A 24,153-nucleotide genomic window follows, 5' to 3' on the forward strand; every position below is an offset into this window, starting at 1 on the left:
ATTCTCTCCAAATGGATATACTGATTTAACACAATTTCTATCAAAATCCCAATAAGATTTTTTTTGGTAGGTACAGACAAGATTTTTCTAAATTTTACATGCAAAGCCAAAGGAACTAGAGGAACTAAAAGAATTTCTCTTAAATAAAGAAAAAAGTGGGAAGAATCAGTCAACTCAATTTTAAGACTTATATCACTATATTAATTAAGACTGTGAGTATTGGGAAAGGGGTGGATAGGTGCACAGATCAACAGACCAGAACAGAGAATCCCAAAATAAACCCATACAAATATCCCAACTGATTTCTGCCAAAGAAGAAATAGCCATTCAATGGAAGGAAGACAGACTTTCAAACAAATGGGCTTGAAGAAGTGGATATTTATAAGCAAAAAATGAACTTCAACCTAAGCCATGTACTTTATACAAAAATTAACTCAAAATGGATTGTGGTATTTTTCCAATAAACTATAAACTGAAAAGTGGTAAAGGACAACCAAATTTTAGTTCTGTGCTACTGTTCTTTGGCTAGCAATTAAAAATTTTCCTTGACAATTATAGAATCAAAATATACTTAACACAGACTTAAATGTAAAACTGTGAGGATTTTAGAATAAAACATATGAGAAAATCTTTGAGATTTAATGCTGACAGTGTTTTTAGGCTTGACATCAGAATACAATCCATAAAAGGAAAAATTAATAAAGTAGACTTCAAAAACTTTTTTCACTCTATGAAAGACTCTGCTAAGAAGATAAAAAACCTTACATGTTGGAAGAAAATATTTGCAAACCACTTATCCAATGAAGAAATACTATATATAATATATAAAGAACACTCAAAATTCAACAGTAAAAAACAAAGCAATCAAATTAGAAAATGGGCAAAAGATATAAAGCAACATTTCACCAAAGCAGGTGCACAGATGCAAACAAGCACATCAAAAGATATCCAATATCCTCAGCCATTTAAGAACCCACAAAAAGGCAATTATGAAACTATCATAAAACCTAGCTATCTCACTTCTGGGTATTTATTGCAGAGAAATACAGACTTATGTCCACACAAAAACCTGTAACATGAAGTTTTACAGCAGTGTTAGTTATAACAGCCAATACTTGAGAGCAAACAAGATTTCCTTTGAAGAGTGAATAAGCAAACTGTGGTATATCCACACCATGGAATACTACTCAGCAACAAAAAGGAACAAGTCATTGACTCACACAACCACCTGGATGCCTCTCCAGAGAATTATGCTGAGTGGCAAAAAGCCAGTCCCAAAGGGTTCCCAAAAGTAGTACATGGTACTATTCACGTAACATTTGTGAAATGACAAAAAAAAAATGATAGAAACGGAGAACAGATTTGTGATTGCCAGTGGGTGAAGGAGGAGGGTGGGGCTGGGGAGGCGAGCGGGGGTGGCTGTAAGAGGGCAACATAAGGGACCTTTATGGTGATGGAGATGTTCCATATCTGACCTTATCAATGTCAGTGTCCCAGTTGCCATACTATATATAGTTTGGCCAGATGCTATCACTTGGGTAAACTAGGTCAAAGGCACAAGGGATGCTTCTGTGTTCTTTCTTTCTCTCTTTCTCACTTTCCTTCTTTTCTTCCTTCCTTCCTTCCCTTCCCCTCTTTTCCTTTCGGGGCTTGAACTGACAAAGCGGAGATCAGGAGTCACACGCTCTACCAACTGAGCCAGCCAGGTGCCCCTCTGTCTTTTTCTTACAACTACATATAAATCTACAATTATCTCAAAATAAGAAATTTAATTAAACTTTCGTTTTTTAAAGCCTATTCATTTAAGAGAGAGTTGAGGAGAGGCAGAGAGAGAGGGAGAGAGAGAGAATCCCAAGAAGGCTCCACACTGTTAATGCAGAGCTCTAACTGACAAACTGTGAGATCACAACCTGAGCTGAAGTCAAGAGTCAAACACTTAAACAATGAGCCACCCAGGTGTGCCAAGGAACTTAATTTTTTTTAAAAAATGAAAAAGGCATGGAAGAAGAGAAGAGACCAAGCCAGGAGAAAATTCAGGCCGACTAAAAGAATAAGAAAACAAGCCAGTGAATCAAAGTACTACGCTAATCCTTGGTAGTAGTGGTAGGTGGGGCTTTAATTCTGTCTCCTTGTAGCAGAAACAGGATGGCAAAATGCTTTATTGGCTCCTGATTTCCTACTATTTATTTTTCCTCACCTGATTTTCTTTCCTCTGATTTCCAGTTTTCCTCTGCCTCTAGAGTCTTAGCAAGATCCTGGGTAACGCAGGAGTATGGAGGAGGTACAAGGATGTGGCAAACATCCACGTCCCTTGCCCTCTTCCTTGACTACAGGCCCAATCTAAATGACAACATACATCTCCAAAGATGTCAGCTGCACAAGGGAAGGGAGAAGAAAGAAAATAGTCTACAAAATGAAAAGGCCAGTAGGAGCAACCCAGGTATCCACCAACAGATGAATGGATAAAGAAATGTGGCAAATACGCATAGCATTCAGCAAGAAAAAGGAAGGAGATTCTGATATGTGCTACAACATGGAGGAAACTTAAAGACATTATGCTGAAAGAAGCCAGGCACAGAAAGGTACTGAATGATTCCACTTATAAGAGGTACCCAGGGAGGTCAAGTTCCTAGAGATGGAAAGTGAGGATGGATGGTTGCCAAGGGCTGGGGGAAGGAGACTGAGGTGTTGGTATTTAATGGGTACAGAGCTTCAGTTTGGCAAGATGAAAACGTTTTTGGAGATGGACGGTGGTGATGGCTGCAACAACACTGAGTGTACTTAATGCCACTGAATTGTATGGTTAAAGAAGGTTAAAATGGTAAATTATGTGTTATGTATATTTTAACACAATTTTTTAAAAACGTTCTATGAGGGGTGCCAGGGTGACTCAGTTGGTTTGAGTGTCCAACTTCGGCTCAGGTCACGATCTCACAGTCTGTGAGTTCGAGCCCCGCATCAGGCTCTGTGCTGACACTCAGAGCCTGGAGCCTGCTTCAGATTCTGTGTCTCCCTCTCTCTCTGCCCCTCCTCTGCTCACTCTCTGTCTCTGTCTCTCAATATAAAATAAAGACATAAAAAAATTTTCTTAAAGTTCTAGGGAAAAAAAGAAATAAAAAGGCCTTATGTATCTTCATGCTTTTAGGAGGGATGGTATCTTTTTCATTGAACAAAATGTTTAAAATCTAGAAAAGCAATTTGAAATTACAAGTGGAATCAGCTTTCTAAAAACTTAAAGCCATGTTTGATGACGTCTCTCTAGGAAGATTGCCTCGTAGGTGATGTACGTAGCCATGAAAGCTGCTCTTACCAGCAAATGTTGGCCGAGCGTCTGGATCCGCCTGCCAGCTCTGCTTCATGATGCTGATGACCTCCTCCGGGCAGTACTCAGTGATGTCTTCCACATTTGGTCTGTTCCCAGATTTAATGCAGATTATCAACTGCTGCTCACAGATAGCATCTATAAAGCAAAGAGGGATTAAGTTGACTGTTTCTCAGGTCCTAAGTGTCTCAGGCAGGAAGACAGCAGAGTTTGGACAGGCTAATCTCTCTCTGCCTGGGATATGTTTTTAGTAGTACTGCCTCACCCTTGAGGGGCAGAATGGCCCTCTGACATGGCCCACTGCCCAGATGATCAAACAACATCTTAACCTCTGCAGATGAAACACAAAACTCACACCAAAGAGGCCTCCTGGTAGAACAAATAGAATATGTGACTACAACCAATGGCATATTCCAGACTTAACGATAAAGACAAACAAGGTACAGCTCTTACCCATACGGAGCTCAGTTTATTGAAAGTGATACAAAACAGAGTGGTAATTGCTATTCAAAAAGTAAACACAAAGGTTTCTGCTAACACAACCATGAGTAGAGGGTCAGAGAAGGCTTTGCTGAGTCCAGAAAAATAAGTGGGATTTATTCATGTAAAGAATCAGGAAGCAGGACTCAGACAGGAGGATTCCGGGCCAAGGAAGCAGGATATGAGGGAGCCTTGGAAAGATTTCAAAAAGATGAGTGAGGTGGTCATACTTGCCTTTTAGGATGACCAGCGTGGGTGCAGTGTGAATGGGGAATGGCATGAGCAGCCATCAGCAGAAATATGGAGAGTCTGAACTACACAGAGTCTGGTGGGGATAGAGAGAAGCAGATGGATGCAAGACGTAGCCTGAATCACATATATACCTCAAGTTCATAGGTTTAAATGTCTGATTGCATATGGGAGACAAGAGGCAAAGCTAAGACTTAAACATGGAAGGTTTCTGGCCCGGCAACTAGGTAGGGTGCGGGGTGCGGGGAGGGGGGCCGTTTTCTGAACATGAGAAGAGCAGAGCCGAGGGGACTGCACAGAGAACAAGTAGAAGATGAATCTGTCTGAGGGCACATTGCTTTGGGATTCCTCTGGAAGGTGTAATAGATCTAACAGATAAGTGGGTATCCAGGCCAGGGCTCGAGATAAGAGATTTGAGAGGCCTTGGCAAAGTGGTAATCATTAAACCAGAAGAGCTATAATCACCCAAGAAAAGAGACCAGGATATGTCCAGTAATTTAGGCACTTAACAAACTGAGGAATGGTTGCTGTATCTTTTCTGCATGAATCATGTCTTCCTCATCTTTTTATTCTTAATTCCAATTAAAGTACCCACAGTAATTACTGAAAAGAAGTACTTTATTATTCATTTATTTAGCATGTGAGTACACTCAGGGGAGAGGCAAAGAGAGAGGGAGAGAGAGAATCCCAAGCAGGGATCCCTGACAGCACAGAGCCTTGACACAGGGCTGGATCTCACGAATCATGAGATCATACCTGAGATATACAGTCTCCAGAGTCAGAAGCTTAACCAACTGAGCCACTCAGGTGCCCCCCAAAAAAGTAATTCTTGAGTGAAGGAGCAAGTGACTGAATCAAAGGATGTCTCCTAAGAAGAAGCAAGGAAGCTTTCCCATCCAGGAAGAATCCTGGAATTCTACAATACCTCCCAAGCTCAGATACATCATCAAGCCTCCTACTTGACCTGTGATCCCTGATTCCTAAACTGAGATTACTCATTCATTCAACAAAAATGTATTGAACACCTACTGTGTTCCCGGCACTGTGTGTGTAGCGATTGGAGAAATAGCACTGAATCAATTAGATATGGTCCCAGGCCTTGTGTAGCTTACAGTCTAGTGGGTAAAGAGACATTATAAATCTTAACTGACTTCAATGAAGGCCACTGTTTCACTCAGCAGTTTTGATTAACATGCAGATTCCACTCCTCTATAAATGTCTTACTTTCATATGGCTCCTTATTTGCAAATATTGCCCAAAGTACTATGCCAAAGCTGTACACATCTGACTTCTCCGAGGGCTTTGCGTTGATGTCATTCAGATGCTCAGGGGCCATGTAGCAGAGGGTTCCGCCATTTTTCTTTGGGGCACTATTATTCATTTTCCTCTGCTCATTATTTTCTTCTTTAGTCAGTTTACTCCACGTCTTAAAGGAAGCCACGCCAAGATCAGCTATCTGCAAGAGATCAAGCCAATGGGATTGTTCTGTGAAAGCTAGAAGCAAATCAGACTTGTCTTTACCTTTGGGGCTTATTTACTAGATGCAAAGTATAGTGAATTTCCTGAAATGGCTACACTAGATAGGTTTAAAATAGCCACTTCTGAACAGACTCATGCAAACTTTGTGTCTCTTCAGCCATCTAGAAAATCTCCCTTAAGAAATGTCCATATGAAATTCTGATATCTCAATTCTTAAGCAATAAACCCAGGGAATTTACTAGTAGGGTTGGGGGAGGGGGAGGAAAGAGGAAAAGCAGAAGTCATTTCTGACATAAACTACAGTAAAACATGTTTATTCTGATTCCTCATTTACTCTGTGTATTTTTTTCAACTACTTCTTGGGCTAGGAATCCAAGGTGTATTCTTCTTAGCAGATTTGTAGAGCAGATGGAGACTAGGTACTGCACCTTCGATTTTCCCAAATGGTGTCCCGAAGCCCATGTATGCGAGATTCTAAGGATTCCAAAGACACATTGAGGAAAAGGATGGTAGTGTTACTTGTTTTGAGTTGGTAGCCTGAACCTATGAGAAGACAGGATGGGAAGGAGAAAAAAACAGACAAGAAGCAAAGAGAAAAATACAAAGGTCAGACACAGAACAAAGAGGGAATGGCAGGACAAAATGACAGAACCATGCAGTGAGAAGAAATCAAAGGTGACAGTTTCACTTTTGCCTCTAGGAATCCAAACATATAGGTATGAATTCTGGCCCGTGATTATCTAAAATCCAGAGATTCTAACACAAGAGATACATTAGAGGTAAATTATTAATGTAAAGAAGGAACCTTCCTCTAAAGTCATAGGATTAAAAATCTGTCCAAGATTAGAAGGAAGCGTTACAAGCACCATCCTGTAGTAGAAGGATGCTTGCATAAGCAGTTCCTGAGTTCTCCCGCAAACGCTGCTTCCCCTTTCAGATTCTCGCGTTTGGATTCCTGCTGCTAAAGCCAATTAGATACGATGTTCCATCTAGTTAAATCTTGCTCTTAAGTGAGCGAGATTTCCCCTTGTTCCCTTTACTATAATGGAAAAAGTTAGAGTTAAAAGAAACCAAACTGATACAAAATATAGATTAAAATAAGTAAGTAAATAAGTAATATGGACTCCATCAAGTCCATATCTTTCTTTTCAGTCCTTGGCAGAACCTTCCAGCACCACTGCCACCAGCTATAAGCTGAGTGAGGTCTTCCTTTAAGGTCTACCATGTGCAAAAATGGATTTATTGTGGAGAATTAAAACTAACAATCACCCATGTGCAAAAATGGATTTATTGTGGAGAATTAAAACTAACAATCACCCCAATCTTCTAGTCACCTTTAGAGTATAATTTACCTTAATGTGAAAGTCATCGTCAACGAGGATATTTTCAGGCTTTAGGTCCTTGTGTATTACTCCTTCTCCATGTAAGTAGCGCATTCCTTCAATGGTTTCCATAATTATCCTTCCTTTTACAGAAAGGGGGATACTGATCTAAAACAGTGATATTAAGTCTGTGAAACGGAAAGGTAATCAAACAGGCCAAACCAACTGTTTAATTCAAGAGTACTGGGGTCTAAACCTTAGGACAGACAGGTCTTCCTCGACATAAAATGGGGTTATGTCCCAAATCCATCATAAGTTAAAAAGATCATGAAATTGAAAATGTCTTTAACTAGTGAACATCATAGCTTAGCCTAACCTATCTTAAATGTGCTCAGAACACTTGTATTAGCCCTCCTTGGGAAAAGTCTTGAACACAAAGCTTAGCTTATAATAAAACGTTGAACGTCTCATGTATTTGACTAAATATGAAATGGCAAGTGAGAAACAAAATGCCTGTGAATGACTGTGAGTGTATCAGCCATCACCTTGTGATCACATAGCTGACTTGGAGGTGCGGCTTGCGGCCACTGCCCAGCATCATAGGAAAAGATCATACTGCACATCACTAGCCCAGGAAAAGACCCAAATTCAAAAATCAAAGTATGGTTTCCAATGAATGCCTATTGCTCTTGACCGTCATAGTCTGCAGTTACCAGGATTCCTTCTATTATGCTCTTCAGCACTGCTGTCATTTTAAAAGAAGCCTCCTTTTAAAGAAAGAGTTCATCCCGGGTGCTAAGGTTGTGTTCTGTCGTGTAAAAATAAAACGCTCATACCAATATGGCAATATACTAAAATGCTATAAAATTAAGCTCCTTGAGAGCAAATCATCATCATCATCATCATCAACATCATCATCATTATAGAATGCATCCTGACTACCTATCATGGTGCCTGGAATGTTTTTTGGATGATGAATAAATAAACAAAATCAAGTATTTTTCTATAGTACATTAATATATGCTACTACATTTTAAGTAGGTGAACAGTGTCACAGAAATGTGTAGATGAACATCGAGAAACAAAGAATATAAGAGAATGTGCTCACACTGATTACAAACATGTAAAGACTAACCTATAGGATAACATGATGCTAAAACAATGCTAAAGTGAGTTTAATATCTATTTGATGATTTGGTATCAGCTATTTCAGGTCTTAGTAATTCTCAAGTTGCTCTTGCTTGCGACTATATTCTAGTTGTATAAATATCAACATTAATACAGAAAACTCCAATTTCTATCAGAGCAGTTAGCAGTTAGTTTTGCCTGGGACACCTGGGGGCTCAGTCGGTTGAGTGTTCGACTTCAGCTCAGGTCATGATCTCATGGTCTGTGAGTTCGGGCCCCACGTAGGGGTCTGAGCTGACAGCTCAGCCTGGAGCCTGCTTCAGATTCCGTGTCTCTCTCTCTCTCTGCCCCTCCCCCACTTGCACTGTCTCTCAAAAATAAATAAAACAAAAAAATTAGTTTTGCTTAACAATGAAAAAGGCAAACTGTGTTTGTATATGTCCGTACATGTATATGTGCATAGTCTCTAGTTTACAAACAGGCTGCTTCCTAAACATTTAGGAATATGTTGGTTATTGGTAAGCAGGAAAAAAATTTAAATGATGGAAGTTAGATTCCCAAGTCAATCTCCCAAACCATATTTAAAACCCATAATGTAGATTAATTAGAAGCCTGATCACCAGCATACAAAAAATAGCTAGAGATTTTCCTTTCTTCCTTGATACATCTTTGGACTTAGGAAAAAATTCTGAGTAAGCAAAGGAAAGGCCCTCATCATTCCATTTCCTGATTTTCTCCCTCATGTCCTCCTGAATTCCTTCTGGAGCCCAAACTAGTCCACCTTATCTTTGCCTGATCTGAGAGAGCGCCACCTTGTCCCAAAAGGTTTACCTCCCAAGCAAAATGAGTATTTACTCCATGCAGCAGCTGGTCTTACCAATTTTGGGGGAAAAGAACAATCTGATCAAATTACAACACAATGGGTGTAAGTTAACAGTTCTTACCCTTCCCACAGGTATCTGTGACAGGTGTCTGGGACTTAAAAGAATTTAAGAACAGCCATAACTTCGGGCAGATGTAGGGGGAGGGAGAAGAAGGGAGAGGGGGGAATATCCGCCCAAAGACAGCCACATCCCGCTGCTGTCTCACAGTCTATGCTCTGGCCAAATCCAGTTACTTTTAGTTTCCTAAATTTGGCACACTCTCATTCCTTTGCACATGCCATTGTCTCTGCCTGGAACCCTTATTCCCTAATTCCCTGCTTGTCATTTGGGCTTTGGCTCAAGCATCCTCCTTCTGGAATCCCTTCCTATTTCTCCCACACTGAAGTGACTGCCTCTCCTCTGTGTTCCCACAGCACGCTAGGAGGATGTCTATCAAAACACCATTACACCATACTGTTCACTTCCTTCTCTGTCCTTTTTCATGTCTGTGTCATTTTTGCTATTGCCGCCTGAGCAACTAGCACGAGGCCTTGCTCTTAATAGGTAGATAAACTCGGGGCACCTGGGTGGATCAATCAGTTAAGCATCCTACTCTTGATTTCGGCTCAGGTCATGATCTAACAGTCATGAGATCAAGCTCAGTGTGAAGCCTGCTTGGAATTCTCTCCCTCTTTCTTTCTGTGTCTCTCTCTCCTCCCTCCCCTCCCAGCCTGTCTCCCACTGCCCCTCTCCCCTGAGCTCTCTCTCAAAAACAAACAAACAAAAACAAAAACAAAACAAAACAAAAAATCTTGAAAAAATACTCTATGGGGTGCCTGGATGGCTCAGTTGGTTAACCACAGGGCTTTAGCTCAGGTCATGATCTCATGGTTTGTGGGTTTGAGCCCCGTGTCGGGCTCTGTGCTGAGTGTGGATGGAGCCTACTTTGGATTCTGTGTCTCCCTCTCTCTCTCTGCTCCTCTTCTGCTTATGCTCTCTCTCAAAAATAAATAAACATCAAAAAATTTTTAAGAGATAAAATCTAAAAAATGCTTTATCAAAGTGGTTTGGTTTTCATAAATCAATTTTTATTCCTATTTTAAGTCTTATTTATCCAGTGTTGTTGCTTCTAATGTTCTATATTTAGCCTGTACATTTCTTAAATCATATCAAAGAGCAACCATCAATATTCCATCTCCACACACATTCAGAGTGTACATCCTTTAGCCGATCAGCCAGTGTTTACTGTTACCCATTTGGCATATACTCCACATCAGACCACGTGCTTCATGAAGACAGGGCCTGTCCCCAAACTGTGGATCCTGGGGTGGCTGACAAAAGCCTACTACAAGACCAAGACATGGGGGGAACCTCCCAGGGTGAGGGGTACAGACCGCTGTTTGCAAGGACTGATGGAAAGGCAAGACCACCATCTGGGCGGGGCAAGTCCAGGGTGCTTTAACACGGGGACTGACGTCAGAAAACTGAAAGTATCTGGCAACCCACACAGGGGTGATGTGACACCAACAAGCTACGAAAGAACGCGGTGATGACAGCCATCACAGACAGGCAGCCCCGAGCGCCGTGCCTGTGCAGTGTGCAGCGAAGCCCTCCTTACCTCTGCTTTCAGAACATGCATCAGGTTGCCCTTTTCCATGTACTCCATCACCAGGGAGTAGTTTCCTTCTTCTAAGATGACGCCCAGGAGCTTCACCACCCGACTGTGTCTCAGCCTGTGCATCATCCTGCCCTCCTCAAGGAGGGACTCATTGTACCTGCGGGAGAGAAAGGTGCTGTTAAGATGGGCACAGTTAGCTCCCTTGTCCCTTGTGCCCCCAATAAACACAGTATGCGGCTCCAATGCCTCACATGGCATGTGCTTGTGTTGGTACTTGTGCACGAGCTGATCCCTTCCGGGTCCAGGCTACAAGTTTCCGGAGGCAGAGGTGTTTCCCACTCTGTACCCCTCCTTCCCAGAAACAGGCATGAGTGCTCAAGAAACGGTAGGTAAATAATGAATGAATACAAAGTAATGAAGAAGCAGCCTGAGAAAAGGGCTGCTTTGGAAGGGTTACTTAAAAATGCAGCCTCTCGGGCTCCTGAGTGGCTCAGTCGGTTAAGGGTCTGATTTTGGCTCAGGTCATGATCTCACGGTTGGTGGGTTTGAGGTCGGTGTCAGGCTCTGTGCTGAATGCTTGCTCAGAGCCTGGAACCTGCTTTAGATTGTATGTCTCCTTCTCTCTCTGACCCTCCCTGCTCATGCTCTGTCTCACTCTATCTCTCAAAAAATAAATAAACGTATAAAAAATTTTTTTTAATTAAAATAAATAAATAAATAAAAATGCAGCCTCTCATGGGGTGCCTGGGTGGGTCAGTCAGTTAAGCATCTGACTTAGGCTCAGGTCACCATCTCGTGGTTCATGAGTTTGAGCCCCATGTCAGGCTCTGGGCTGACAGTTCAGAGCCTGGAATCTGCTTCGGATTCTGTGTCTCCATTTCTCTCTCTGCTCCTCCCCTACTCATATTCTGTCTCTGTCTCTCTCTCTTAAAAATAAACATTAAAAAATTTTTTTTAAAAAAGCAGTCTCTTGGTAAGCACTCTGGCAGGAAGAGAAGGAGGTAAAACAAGTCTACCAGCTGCTTTAGAGAGAGCGCTTCTGGAACTTCTAATTAATAGGCTACTTTTTTTTGCCCTAGACTTAGGGCTGGTCCTCATCAAAACTGAGAAGCAAGTCTATCTCACTGACCCCTCCCCATTTTCTTCTCACTGCCTCTGTCATCACCCTCAATCTCCTTCCCCTTCTTTATCTTTCATTATTTGTTGGTTGTGAGCTTTCCGCTACCCAGCCTCCGAACCCTCGTCAGCGGGACCCGGATAAACAGTAACCAGCCTGCAGGTTCTGGGACGCGAAGCCCACGCGCTGACACCCCGCGGTCCGGCGCAGTCGCCTGGGCTACGCGATCCGCTGCCTGCCCGGCTCCCCGATGGTAACTCCCCCCACAGCCAGCCCATGATCTGGCCCACCCCTCTGCCCCCACTCACTCAGTGCGCTTGGGCCCAGTGTACACCTTTTTCAGGATTACGAGTCCATGGGATCTGTGTAAACATAAAGACACCTTCCCGAAGCCCCCGCTGTCGAGATGCTCCTTCTCCAAAAAGTCACTAGATTTCATCTTAATGTCATCCAAAGACATGTCTGGTTTCCTTGTGAATCCTCAGAATGTCCAAATATGCACCCCTGTTTTCCCCCCTTCAGAGCTGTGCCCTGTAAGGAAAATAAAAGGACATCTTAGTGCAAAAAATCATTATTCCCAAAAACATGTAAAGTTCCACCACGTGTTTGGTGGAATCACAGAAAACCACATTTTTTTTCTTTTACTTTAAAAGATTGTTTTATTGACCAATCTTGGAACAAAATTATGAGTGACGAAAAAGTCTTTATATTATAGTTCTCTTTTTGTAAAGGGAGAAACATTGTGTTTTGCCATAAAAGGACAAGAGACATACATATGGACAGACGTGTTCTAATGGGTCTCCCCACTTCTCTCCCTGTTCCTCTAGAGTCTACTCAGCACAGCAGCCAGAGGGATCCTTTTACAAATGTAAACTAAGCTTCTAAAACCCTCCACACACTCAGGGTAAGGCCAACTCCTTCCCACGACCTACAGAACCTCTGCAAGCCTGCCCCTGCCTACCTCTCTTCCTCTTGCTTATTCGACTCCTGCCACGCGGGCTTTGTTGCTGTCTCTTGAACTTGCCGTGTTCTTTCTCTTCTGAGGACCTTGGGACTTGCTCTACCCCCTGGCTGGAGTGCTCTTCCCTGGACATTTTGCATGATTTGCTCCTTCCTCAAAAAATCCTTCCCTGGCCTCCCTGCCTAAAGTAAGCCCATCTGTCAATATACATGTATTTTTAACCTAGTTCCATTTTTATAGCAATTATCATTATCTGAAATACTCTCATTTATATGTTTACTTTCGAGGGGTCAGTCTCCTCTACTGTAATGTAACTCCCGTGAAGGTAGAAATTTTTGTCTGTTTTGCTCATTGTCGCATTTTCAGCACTTAGAACAGAGCCTGGAATAAGGAACACTCATTAAATACACAATATGCATCTTCACATTTATCTTAATATTGAATTACTATTTTATTATTATCTATTTCAAAAGACTATAGCCTTTAGGAGCAGGAACCATGTCTGTTTTCCTGAAGCATTTTAGCCCCAGTGCCTTGAAGGCTGCTTAGGATATAATAGATGCTCCATAAGCATGTTTGAACTGCACAAGGTCATACCCATAGATACATGGATTAAATGGACCCTGGATTTATTTTAAACATTACTGAGCCATTTCTGAAATGATAGACACTCCAAAAAGCACCCAGAAATTGAAACAAATTTTGTTTACAAACCTTAAAGCTTTAGCTAATGTGCAAATGTGATCTGTTTTTCCACTCTACCTTTGACAACCGATTTGATTTCTCCAACCTAAAACAAGTCATTTGCCAAGTCAGACAGTATTTTTGGATTCACCCACTCCTTTCCATGCCCACCAACATTCTCCTAATACTTTTACTGCCTCTTTTCTGGACTTTTAGAGAAACCTTCTAACAAGCCTCCTTGCCTCCTAACCATCTACCATATAGGATGCCAGATTAATCTTCTGAGAGTTCATACTTAGTCATATATTTTCTTCATTCAAAAAACTCTATACCTACAAGGTTTGTGTGGCCCTGTATAACTCAACCCTCTCTACCAAATTAAGCATAGAATTCTCACTCTTGCATTCAAACCTCTTACCAGTATTCTACCAATCTAATTTTCCAGCTTTTTAAAAAAATTCTAGTTAACATATAGTGTAGTATTGGTTTCAGGAGAATTTATTTACATATAACACCCAGTGCTCATCCCAATAAGTGCCCTTTTTAATGCCCATCACCCACTTAGCCCATCCCCCTCTACCACCTCCCCTCTAGATCCTCAGTTTGTTCTCTATATTTAAGAGTCTCTTGGGGTGCCTGGGTAGCTCAGTCGGCTAAGTGTTCAACATCAGCTCAGGTTGTGATCTCAAGGTTAGTGGGTTTGAGCCCTGAGTTGGGCTCTGTGCTGACAGCTCAGAGCCTGGAGCCTGCTTCAGTTCTGTCTCCCTCTCTTTCTGCCCCTCCTCCATTCATGCTCTCTCAAAAAATGAACAAATATTAAAAATATGGGGGAAAACAAGTCTCTTATGGTTTGCCCCCTCTCTGTTTTTATCTTATTTTCCTTCCCTTCCCCTATGTTCACTTATTTTGTTTCTTAAATTCCAGATATGAGTGAAATCAGCTACTTGTCTGTCTCTGATGGACTTACTTCACTTGACATAATATACTCTAGTTCCATCCATGTTGTTGTAAATGGCAAGATTTCATTCTTTTTCATTGCTAAGTAATATACCATTGTGTGTGTGTGTGTGTATCACATCTCCTTTATCCATTCATCATTCGATGGACATTTGGGCTCTTTCCATAGTTTGGCTATTGTTAATGCTGCTATAAACACTGGGATGCATGTTCCCCTTTGATCTGTATTTTTTTAATCCTCTGGATAAATACCTAGTAGTGCAATTTCTGAATCATAGGGTAGTTCTATTTTTAACTTTTTGAGGAACCTCCATTCTGTTTTCCAGTGTGGCTGTACCAGTCTGCATTCCCACCAGCAGTGCAAAGGAGTTCCCCTTTCTCTGCATCCCTGCCAACATCTGTTGTTTCCTGAGTTGTTAATTTTAGCCATTCTGACAGGTTTGAGGTGTTATCTCATTGTGGTTTTGATTTGCATTTCCCCGAGGATGAGTGATCTTGAGCATCTTTTCATGTGAAAACCACAATTTTTAGTCCTTTAGACTTCCGTTTCTGGCAACATGGAGGACTAGAAAAAATTTAAAGCCCTCCTACCACAAAAGACCTGTATGTATTGGATTACATAATGCAAACATCCACTCAAATGCTTGGTAGGCCCAATGGAAAAGAATATAACTCCAGGGACTAAAAAAAGAACAGCACTGGCCACAGGGCACTGTCCCACTCGGCAGCTGCTATGGACTGAATGTTTGTGTCCACTCCAAACTCCATTTGTTGAAGCTCTAACTCCATTGTGACAATATTAGGAGGTGGGGTCTCTGGGAGGTAATTGGGTCATGAAGGAGGAGGCCTCATGAATGAGATCAGGTCCTTGTAAAAGACATGAGAGTGCTGACTCTGTCTCCACTACATGAGGATACCACACGAGGACAGCCATCTGCAAACCAGGAAGCCAGCCCTCACCAGACACTGAATCTACTGGCACCTTGATATTGGACTGCCAGCCTCCCAAACTGGGAGAAAAAATGTCCATTGTTGAAGCCACCAGTCAAGAATTTGTTATAGCAGATGAGCGAAGACTGTGGCTCTGTTGTATATGGCCAATCTTGACATCCAAAGGTCAAGGCTTAAAATGTAGCCAGGGACAGACAGGCAGGCAGTAAATAAAAGGGGGCCGAAACAGAGACTTCCCCCTTAACATGGCATTCCTCAATGTGCTACCCTATCCCTCGAGGAAAAGATGGAGACAGGGAACAAGCAGTCCACTAGCAGGGGAACTCTTTGTCATAGATTCGACATGGGGTATAAAAGAATCTCCAGGTAAATTCATAACCATGAGCCTGCCTTCAAATAGATTTGGGCTTTGAATTTATACTCCTCCTATGGCTAGAACTGCCCAAACTAAGAACTCTTAAAAAAGAAAGTGGCTACAAGCTGATGATATCCCTGAGTTAGGGTAAAACAAGGAAAACAAGGCAGAATTCCCACAATAAAGTCTAACTTAATATTAGTTCCCTTTCCAGAATGAAAAAAACATGCAAAAAAAAAATGTTTAATATAAGGCAGACCCAGCAGATACAACAGCAGTATTAGGCACCAAAGAACTTCAGACAATTAAACTATTTAACTCTTACAAATACCAGGGTTTAAGTAATTATGAACAAAAGAATGAATTTAAGGAATATACAAGGGACAATATACTATCTAAAAAGAAAAGAAAGGTGTAGAAAGGAGAGGGCTTTGGAGAATTTGTGCATCAGTGCTCTTAAGCAGACAGTGTATGCAATCTCAGAACAGAACTATTTGCTTCTCCTTTCCTTCCATTCATTTTTCCCAAATTGAAGAATAAACCCCACTGGGGATCATAATGAAATACTATTACACAACTTCCATAATATCCAAATTTTAAAAGGCTGACACCACCAAATAGCAGTCAAGATATGAAACGACTATAATTCTCATATATTTTTAGTGGGAGTATAAAGTGGTACAACCACTTTGAGAAAAGGTCTGCCAGTTTCTTATAAAACTAGACATACATGTAAACTATGGCCAAGCAATTGCAATCCCAAAAGAAATCAAAATATATGTCCCCAAAGACTTGTATGATGTTCATAGCAGCTTTATTCATGATAGCCCCAAACTGGAAACAGTTATGCATCAATAGGAAATGGATTTTTAAAAAAGGATTGTAGGGGCATCTGGGTGGCTCAGTCAGTTGAGCATCCGACTTCGGCTCAGGTCATGATCTCGTGGTTCATGAGTTCGAGCCCCACATCAGGCTCTATGCTGACAGCTCAGAGCCTGGAACCTGCTTCAGATTCTGTGTCTCCCTCTCTCTCCGCTCCTCCCCTGCTCATACTGTCTCTCTCTCAAAGATAAATTTTTTTAAAGGACTGTATATTTATACATGGATTAATAAGTAATAAAAAGCAATGAACTACTAATACACTCAACAATGTAAACAGGTCACAAAACATGGTAAGTAAAAGGAGCCTTGAACAAAAGAATACATACTGCACAATTTCATCTATATTAAGTTTCAGAACAAAGTATTCTATGTTGGAAAAGAAACACTGGCTGCCCACGGGCAGGATGAGGACTGAATGCTTTGGGGCATGAGGAAACTTTCTGAGGTGAAGGTAATGTTCTGTTATCTCAGTGGGGCTGAGGTTATAAACGCATAAGCATTTGTCAATACTTACTAAATATACAGCAGATAAATCTTACAACAAAAGAAAAATCTGTAAACATACTGAAGTCTGTCTAGTTAATGAAGTGCATGATGAAAAAAGTGTTCTGATATCTGCAATTTACTTTGCAGACAGACTGATGCGTAGAAAGAGTGGCAAATAGATGGTCTGTGATAGAACAGGCAGAAAAGAATAATATTCATGGTAGACATATGAAATGTTCACTGTAAAATGTTTTTTAATGTTTTCATTTATTTTTGAGAGAGACAGCATGAGCAGGGGAGGGTCAGAGAAAGAGGGATGTGCAGAATCTGAAGCAGGCTCCAGGCTCTGAGCTGTCAGCACAGAGCCCGACGCGGGGCTCAAACCCACGAACCGCAAGATCGTGACCTGAGCTGAAGCCGGACACTCAACCGACGGAGCCACCCAGGTGCCCCAAATTTTTAAAATTTGTTTCTACATTTCTATTTTATTAATTTTTCCCATATATTCCTCACCCAGTTTCTAATGGTACATAAGTCAAAACTAAGAAACCAACTTTGTACATTACTATTAACTAAACACCCTACTTGATTCTGATTTCACTCATTTTTTTTTTAACTAGTGCCCTTTTTCTGTTACAGGATCCAACCCAGGATACCACATTGCCTTTTGTAGCTCTTGATTTTTTCATTTTTAAAAATCTTTTGACCCTCTTCAGCCATTTCTCCCAGCCCCTGCCTCCAGCAATCTCCTCCCAATCTGTTCTATGAGCTTCTTTCCCTTAAGATTCCACATATAAGTGAGATCATATGGTATTTGTATTGCTTATATTTCACTTAGCATAATGCCCTCAAGGTTCATCCATTTTGTCACAAATGGCAGGATTTCCTTTTTTATGACTGAATAACAAGCAGCAGCAGCAGCAGCAGCGGCAGTATATGTCACTTCTTATTTACCCATTCACCCATTCATCTATTGATGGACTTTTAGGCTATTTCCATATCTTGGCTATTGTAATTGATGCTGCTATGAACATGGAAGTACATATGTCTTTTTGAGTTAGTGTTTTTGTTTTCTTTTATTTTTTAACATTTCTTTAATGTTTATTTTTGAGAGAGAATGAGAGAGACAGAGCATGAGTGGGGAAGGAGCAGAAAGGGGCACAAAGAATCTGAAGCAGGCTCCAGGGTCTGAGCTGTCAGCACAGAACCTGACAGGGGGCTCGAACTCACAAACCGTGAGATCACAACCTGAGCCAAAGTCAGACGTTTAACCAACTGAGCCACCCTGGTGCCTTTGTTTTTGTTTTCTTTGAGTAAATATGCAGAAGTGGAATTACTGGATCAAATGGTAGTTCTATTTTTAATTTTTGAGGGAGCTCCATACTGTTTTCCATAATGGCTACAAAAATTCACGTTCTCACCAGCAGTGCACCAGGGTTCCCTTTTCTCCACATCCTTGTCAACACTTGTTATCTTGTCTGTATGGTAACAGCACTTCTAACAGGTATGAGGTGAATCCCATTGTGGTTTTAATTTGAATTTCCCAGATGATGAGTAATGCTGAGTATCTTTTCAGTCATCTGTTGTCTGTCTGTATGTCTTCTTTGGAAAAATGTCTATTCAGATCTTCTGCCCATGTTTTAGTTGATTTGTTTTTTGGTTTTGTTTTTGTTTTTGTTTTTTTTTGCTATGAAGTTGCTATGAATTCTTTATATATCCTGGATATTAAGCTCTTAAGATCTATGATTTGCAAATATTCTCCTCCATTCTGTAGGTTGCCTTTTCATTTTGCTGATGGTTTCTTTGCTGTGAAGGTTTTTAGTTTGATGTTGTCCCAGGTGTTTATTTTTGCTTTTGTTGCTTTTACTTTTGGTGTCAGATTTAAAAAATCATTGCCAGGACCTGTGTCAAGGAGCTTATTGCCTGTAAGTCTTCTGTAAGGTTTATGGTTTCAGATGTTATGTTCAAATTTTTCATCTCTTTTGAGTTATTTTTAGTATGGTATAGGAGAGCGGTCCAGTCCCATTCCTTTGTATGTGGCTATATGATTTTCCCAGTATGATTTTATTAAAGAGATTGTCCTTTCCCCATTTTATATCTTGGCTCATTTGTTGTAAATTAATTGACCACATATGTGTGAGTTTATTTCTGGGTTCTCTAGTCTGTCTAGTCCATTGATCTGTGTCTCTTTTTATGTCAATCCCATACTATTTTAATTACTATAGCTTTGTAATAGAGTCTGAAATCAGGAAGTGTGATGCCTCCAGCTTTGTTCTTTCTCAAGATTGCTTTGCTGATTCAGGGTCTTTTGTGGTTTAATATATATTTTAGGATTGTCTGTTCTGTTTCTGTGAAATAGAAATGCCATTGGAATTTTAATAGAGATGGAATTAAATCTGTATATTACTTTGGGTGGTGCAGACATTTTAATGACATTCATTCCTCCAATCCATGAACATGGAACATCTCTTCATTTCCCTTCCAAAATATCTTCTAGTTTTCAGACACAGATTTTTCACCTCCTCAGTTAAATTTATTTCTAGACATTTTTTCTTTTTGATGCAATTGTAAACAGAACTGTTTTCCTAATTTCTCTTTGATAACTCATTATTAGTGTATAGAAATGCAACAGATTTTCGTATATTGATTTTATATTCTATAACATTACTGAAATCATTTATTAGTTCTGACAGTTTTTATGGAATCTTCTTGGTTTCCTATAGATATTATGTTTTCTGCAAATAATGACAGCTTTACTTTTCCTTTCCAATTTGGATGCCTTTTATTTCTTTTTCTTGCCTAATTGCTGTGGCTAGTGCTTTCAATATTATGTTGAATAAAAGTGGCAAGAGTGGGCATCCTTGTTCTATTCCTAATCTTAGAGAAAAAGCTTTTGGATTTTCACCATTGAGCATGATGTTAGCTGTGGGTGTAAAATCTTTTTAATTTTACACGTTGAAATGTTTTATAATAAAATATAATGAGGCAGAGAATTCAAAACAAATTACCTCAAGTGTTTCTGAAAATGCCTAGGCCGATGGCAGTCTTGTGGGTGACCATGCCACCCCAAGAAAGCTCACAAAACAGCACACCATCTTTCTAAAACATGAGACATCACCCAAAAGAGGAAGCACCCTCTGGAAAGAAACAAATCTATCAGGGAGACAGGGAGTACAGGAGGCTACCTAAATAAAGGGCATGAAGACCTGAGGCCAAGGGTGGTGATGGTGCTGAGGCAGGCACTGAAGGAGAGGTAGCAGAGCCATAAATGCCAGGAAAGAGCACAGGGCTTTCTCTTGTGAGTATGAACTCAAGCTCTAAAATTTGTTAGTCCCATGACTTGGGAAACTTACATAAGCCTCAATTTCCTCATTTCTGAAAGTAAAACACATTTGTTGCCTACTTTATGGTTCTGGCTATGATTGGCTCAGCTGCCCACATTTATCCACATTTAACCCGTTTCGCTAGGATTTGAGAATGCCAGTGGATAGCTGAGATCCTCTGCTCAGCGGTCCTCTACTGATTCATCCTTGTTGGATTGCTAGGGTGGGAGGAGATGAAGTAATTTGTCCCACTCTCCCCTATAACCCTCTTAGGGCACATTGTTCTCCTGGTTCATCCTGTTAATCCTTCGGGTATCAGTGAAATGTCATTTCCTCATGGAAGCCATCCTAGGTCTTCCCATTATACATTTTCACAACACCCTTTACTTCTCCCTTGAAACGGTTACAATAGCTCTACTTTGAGAATTATTTCTAGTTCATTGCACAGAAGGCAGAAAACTATCATGTGCACTGTCTACAATGTCTAGGATAAAACTTGACATATAGAAGTTGGCCATTAAATGGATGACTATTTTTTTAAAAAGAACTATTTAGTTGTCCAAAAATAAAACATACAGTTAATTAGAAGACATTCATAAGATGGAATAGTATATAGCCCTTCAAAATTACAGGTAAAAGTAATTAATATATATATACAGGTAGATGTCTAGATACACATATAGATACACATACAGAGAAAAAGACAACAAAAGACACCAACATGTTAGCAAGGATTATATTTGCATAGAAGGTTGATCTTTACTTTCTCCTGTACACTTTTACATTTTCCAAATTTCCTACAACAAACATGAATTACATTTCAAATAAAATGTATTTCTTTTAATTTTTATGTTTATTTTTGAGAGAGAGACAGAATGTGAGCAGGGGAGGGGCAAAGAGAGACACACACACACACACACACACACACACACACAGACACACACATACACACAGATCTGAAGCAGGCTCCAGGCTCTGAGCTGTTAGCACAGAACCCGACATGGGGCTCAAACTCACGAGCTGTAAAATCATGGCCTGAGCAGAAGTCAGACACTCAACCAACTGAGCCACCCAGGCGCCCCAATAAAACGTATTTCTTAAAGAGAATAATTCCTTCACTCAGTATTTCTTCAATTAAATCAGAACTGCTAAGATAGATTATTTACAAAGATATTCCTGGCAACATTACATAGGACAGCAAAAGCATATAAAACAATACACATTAGAGAGAATAAATTATGGTCCATCCATACTCTGAGATACATCTAGCAATTTTCAAAAATAGTGTTTATATGAATATTAAACCTTTAAAGAAAAAGGCTTACAGACAGAGTAAGGAAACAGGAAGGAATTAATAACCCTGAAATATGCCATTTGGATGTAAGGTTTCAACTTTTTTTGTGGAATTCTACTAGCTCTTTTTCCTTCAGCCAAGCTCTTGTCTCCTCAAATCGGCCAGGACGAACTAGGACTCGCAGTGCCTCCTGCATGATGAACCTCAGGGGAAGGAGGCCTCCAGGTGATTCCACTGCCCTTTGTGAGGCTGGCCCGTGACCCACGTCAGTTCTCCTTCCAGTCTTGCAAATTGCTCGTTTGGTCTGATCTTACTTTAACCTGTGCACCTCCTGCATGGTCCAGTGATTTCTTCTGTTTTTACTGTGGTTTTTTCCTCCCTTTTTTCCATGGAACAATTCAACTTTATAAGCACTGAATATCTTAGGAAGGTCTTGTGAGTGGTTTAGATACCCAAGAGTCACAAAAACACTGAATACAGGCAGGTAGAAAACCACGTTACAGAGTAATTAATGAAAGTACACTGCCCTCTTATATCACCTGATGACAACTAATTTCAACTAATAATGTAATTATGCCCATTTTAATGGAATCCCTTACTGTCTTTTTCAAAAAATGGATTCAGGGACTCAGGAAAGCAAATTTTGTCCACTGAAATTGAAAATTTCAAGGAATTTCACAATTTCTAAAATTTCTTCTAAAGCAAAATAAGTTTATATACATATCACAATACTCATATTTATATTTAATTTTCTTTGTCAGTTACACCTCACTGGGGGAAATACAAATAAATAATAAATAATAATGCCAAAAACAAAAGCAGAGTTAATTTATGATATTAACAGACAGGATAGTGGTTACTCCGACAAAAGATAGAAGATAGTGAAAGTCTTATTTCAGAATGATGGCAATGTTCTATTTCTTAACCTGGGTAATGTTCACTTTGTAATACTTCACAGAGCTGTTCAGTTATGAGATTTTCATTTCACATTTGATGTTATGCTTCAATAAAAACGTTTTAAAAAGGGGCACCTGAATGGCTCAGTGGGTTGAGCATCAAACTTCGACTCAGGATCTGGCGATTCACGAGTTCAAGCTCTGCATTGGGCTCTCTGCTGACAGCTCAGAGCCTGGAGCCTGCTTCAGATTCTGGGTCTCCCTTTCTCTCTGCCCCTTCCCCACTCATGTTCTGTCTCTGTCCCTCAAAAATAAATTTTAAATGTTAAAAAAAAATTTTAAGTTTTAAAAAGACTTAAAAATATTCATATTTACCTTTCAGTGGTAGATGATTATTGTTTTTTTATTTTTCAATGATGGCCATACATAAAGTCAGAAAATGTCAGCTGCCTACCTATCATTGCCCCCCTTTTCCCAGCTAATAGAACTCTGATATTCTCAAGTATCCAACGTGGACTTCTCTAAGGTTCTTTTAATTATAACAACGTAATGCTTTGCCCCAGATAAACAAGAGCCCTGAGTAAGGAAAAATCAAATGAAAAGCAAAGGACAAGACTGAGTTTAACCAAGTATTATCATGTACATTAGCACATTATGACCCCATGAGTACGTTTTATTATCATTCCAATTTAGAAATAAAGAAACTAAAATCCGGAGTTAAATGATTCACCTAAAGTGGCAGATCATGGAACTGAACTTTTGTTTCTTCATTCAAACCTCCACCATCAATTCAAGAACACATGTTACTTCCCTAGATAGTAAATGATATCCTGTCTTTGTTAAAATTCCATACAAAGACCTAATCTTATAGCCTTGCTTACCTATATTAAACGAGTATACTACAGTCAGAAACATAGGGAATACACAGATTAAATTTTTAAAACATAACTGTGGTTCAAAATCAATACACCGTTAATGCAATCATTTTTGCCAGAGTACAACATCTAACCAAAGCATAGGAACCTATGCTATATATATTTTTTCAAATTCCAGATCATATTTGTAGTATTGACATTTATGGATTAACAAGTACCAAATAATAGTTTGCCACTTTGGAAGTTGATATTTAAGGCATTTTTCTTAATCCTCATTAATATTCAGATTCTTAAAAGTGCAACATATCTCTGGTGCTCAATGTAGTACAGGCTGTATTATGAGCAATAATAATGACACACCCTAAATTTTAAATACACCTGGTCTTCACTTTTTGTGTTCAGAGGAGCTGCGGTTTTCGATATTAAAACAAAATATTTATTTTAAGAGAGCAGGAGCAGGGTAGGGGCAGAAAGAGAGGGAGAGAGAAAATCTCAAGCAGGCTCCACTCGGTTAGCGCAGAGCTGGATAGGGGAAGGCAGGAGGAGCTTGATCTCCATCTCACCAACTTTGAGATCATAACCTGAATCGAAATCAATACTTGGATGCTTAACCGACTGAGCCATCCAGGCTCCCCCATTTTCCACATTTTTGTTTGATCACAATTACTCTGTTACCTATCCAGTGTTTACCAAAGGACGTCAGAAGAGGGGGTTGAATATAACACTCAGGCTTTGCCCAAAGTAAACAGGAGTTCTGGGCAAGGAAAGCCAAAGATCAGCAAGAAATAAGAAATAACCGCCCCTCCTCCAATCCCTGGGGTTCTGTCAAATGCGTATGTGGGAAAGGAGGTGGTACCTTCCTTCACCTCTTCAAAACCCTGAAGAGATTCTGCAGCACTTCCTAAAATCAA

At 40.2% G+C, this 24,153-nt stretch overlaps 1 protein-coding gene across 2 annotated transcripts in view; it reads right to left on the minus strand.

Annotated features, from left to right (window-relative positions):
* The window catches only part of RIPK1 (receptor interacting serine/threonine kinase 1), a 42,503-nt gene that overhangs the window by 17,299 nt on the left and 1,051 nt on the right, over window positions 1–24,153 (minus strand). For both annotated transcript variants that reach the window (XM_029943710.1, XM_029943709.1), the window contains 5 exons: window positions 11,887–12,109; window positions 10,462–10,618; window positions 6,883–7,020; window positions 5,276–5,507; window positions 3,311–3,460 (listed from right to left, as the gene is read on the minus strand). In XM_029943710.1, coding sequence (XP_029799570.1) covers window positions 3,311–3,460; window positions 5,276–5,507; window positions 6,883–7,020; window positions 10,462–10,618; window positions 11,887–12,038 — 829 coding nt within the window. In that variant the 5' untranslated portion in view covers window positions 12,039–12,109. The remainder of the gene's footprint in view (window positions 1–3,310; window positions 3,461–5,275; window positions 5,508–6,882; window positions 7,021–10,461; window positions 10,619–11,886; window positions 12,110–24,153) is intronic.

This window comes from Suricata suricatta, chromosome 7, assembly GCF_006229205.1.
Source record: "Suricata suricatta isolate VVHF042 chromosome 7, meerkat_22Aug2017_6uvM2_HiC, whole genome shotgun sequence".
Classification (NCBI taxonomy): Eukaryota; Metazoa; Chordata; class Mammalia; order Carnivora; family Herpestidae; genus Suricata; species Suricata suricatta.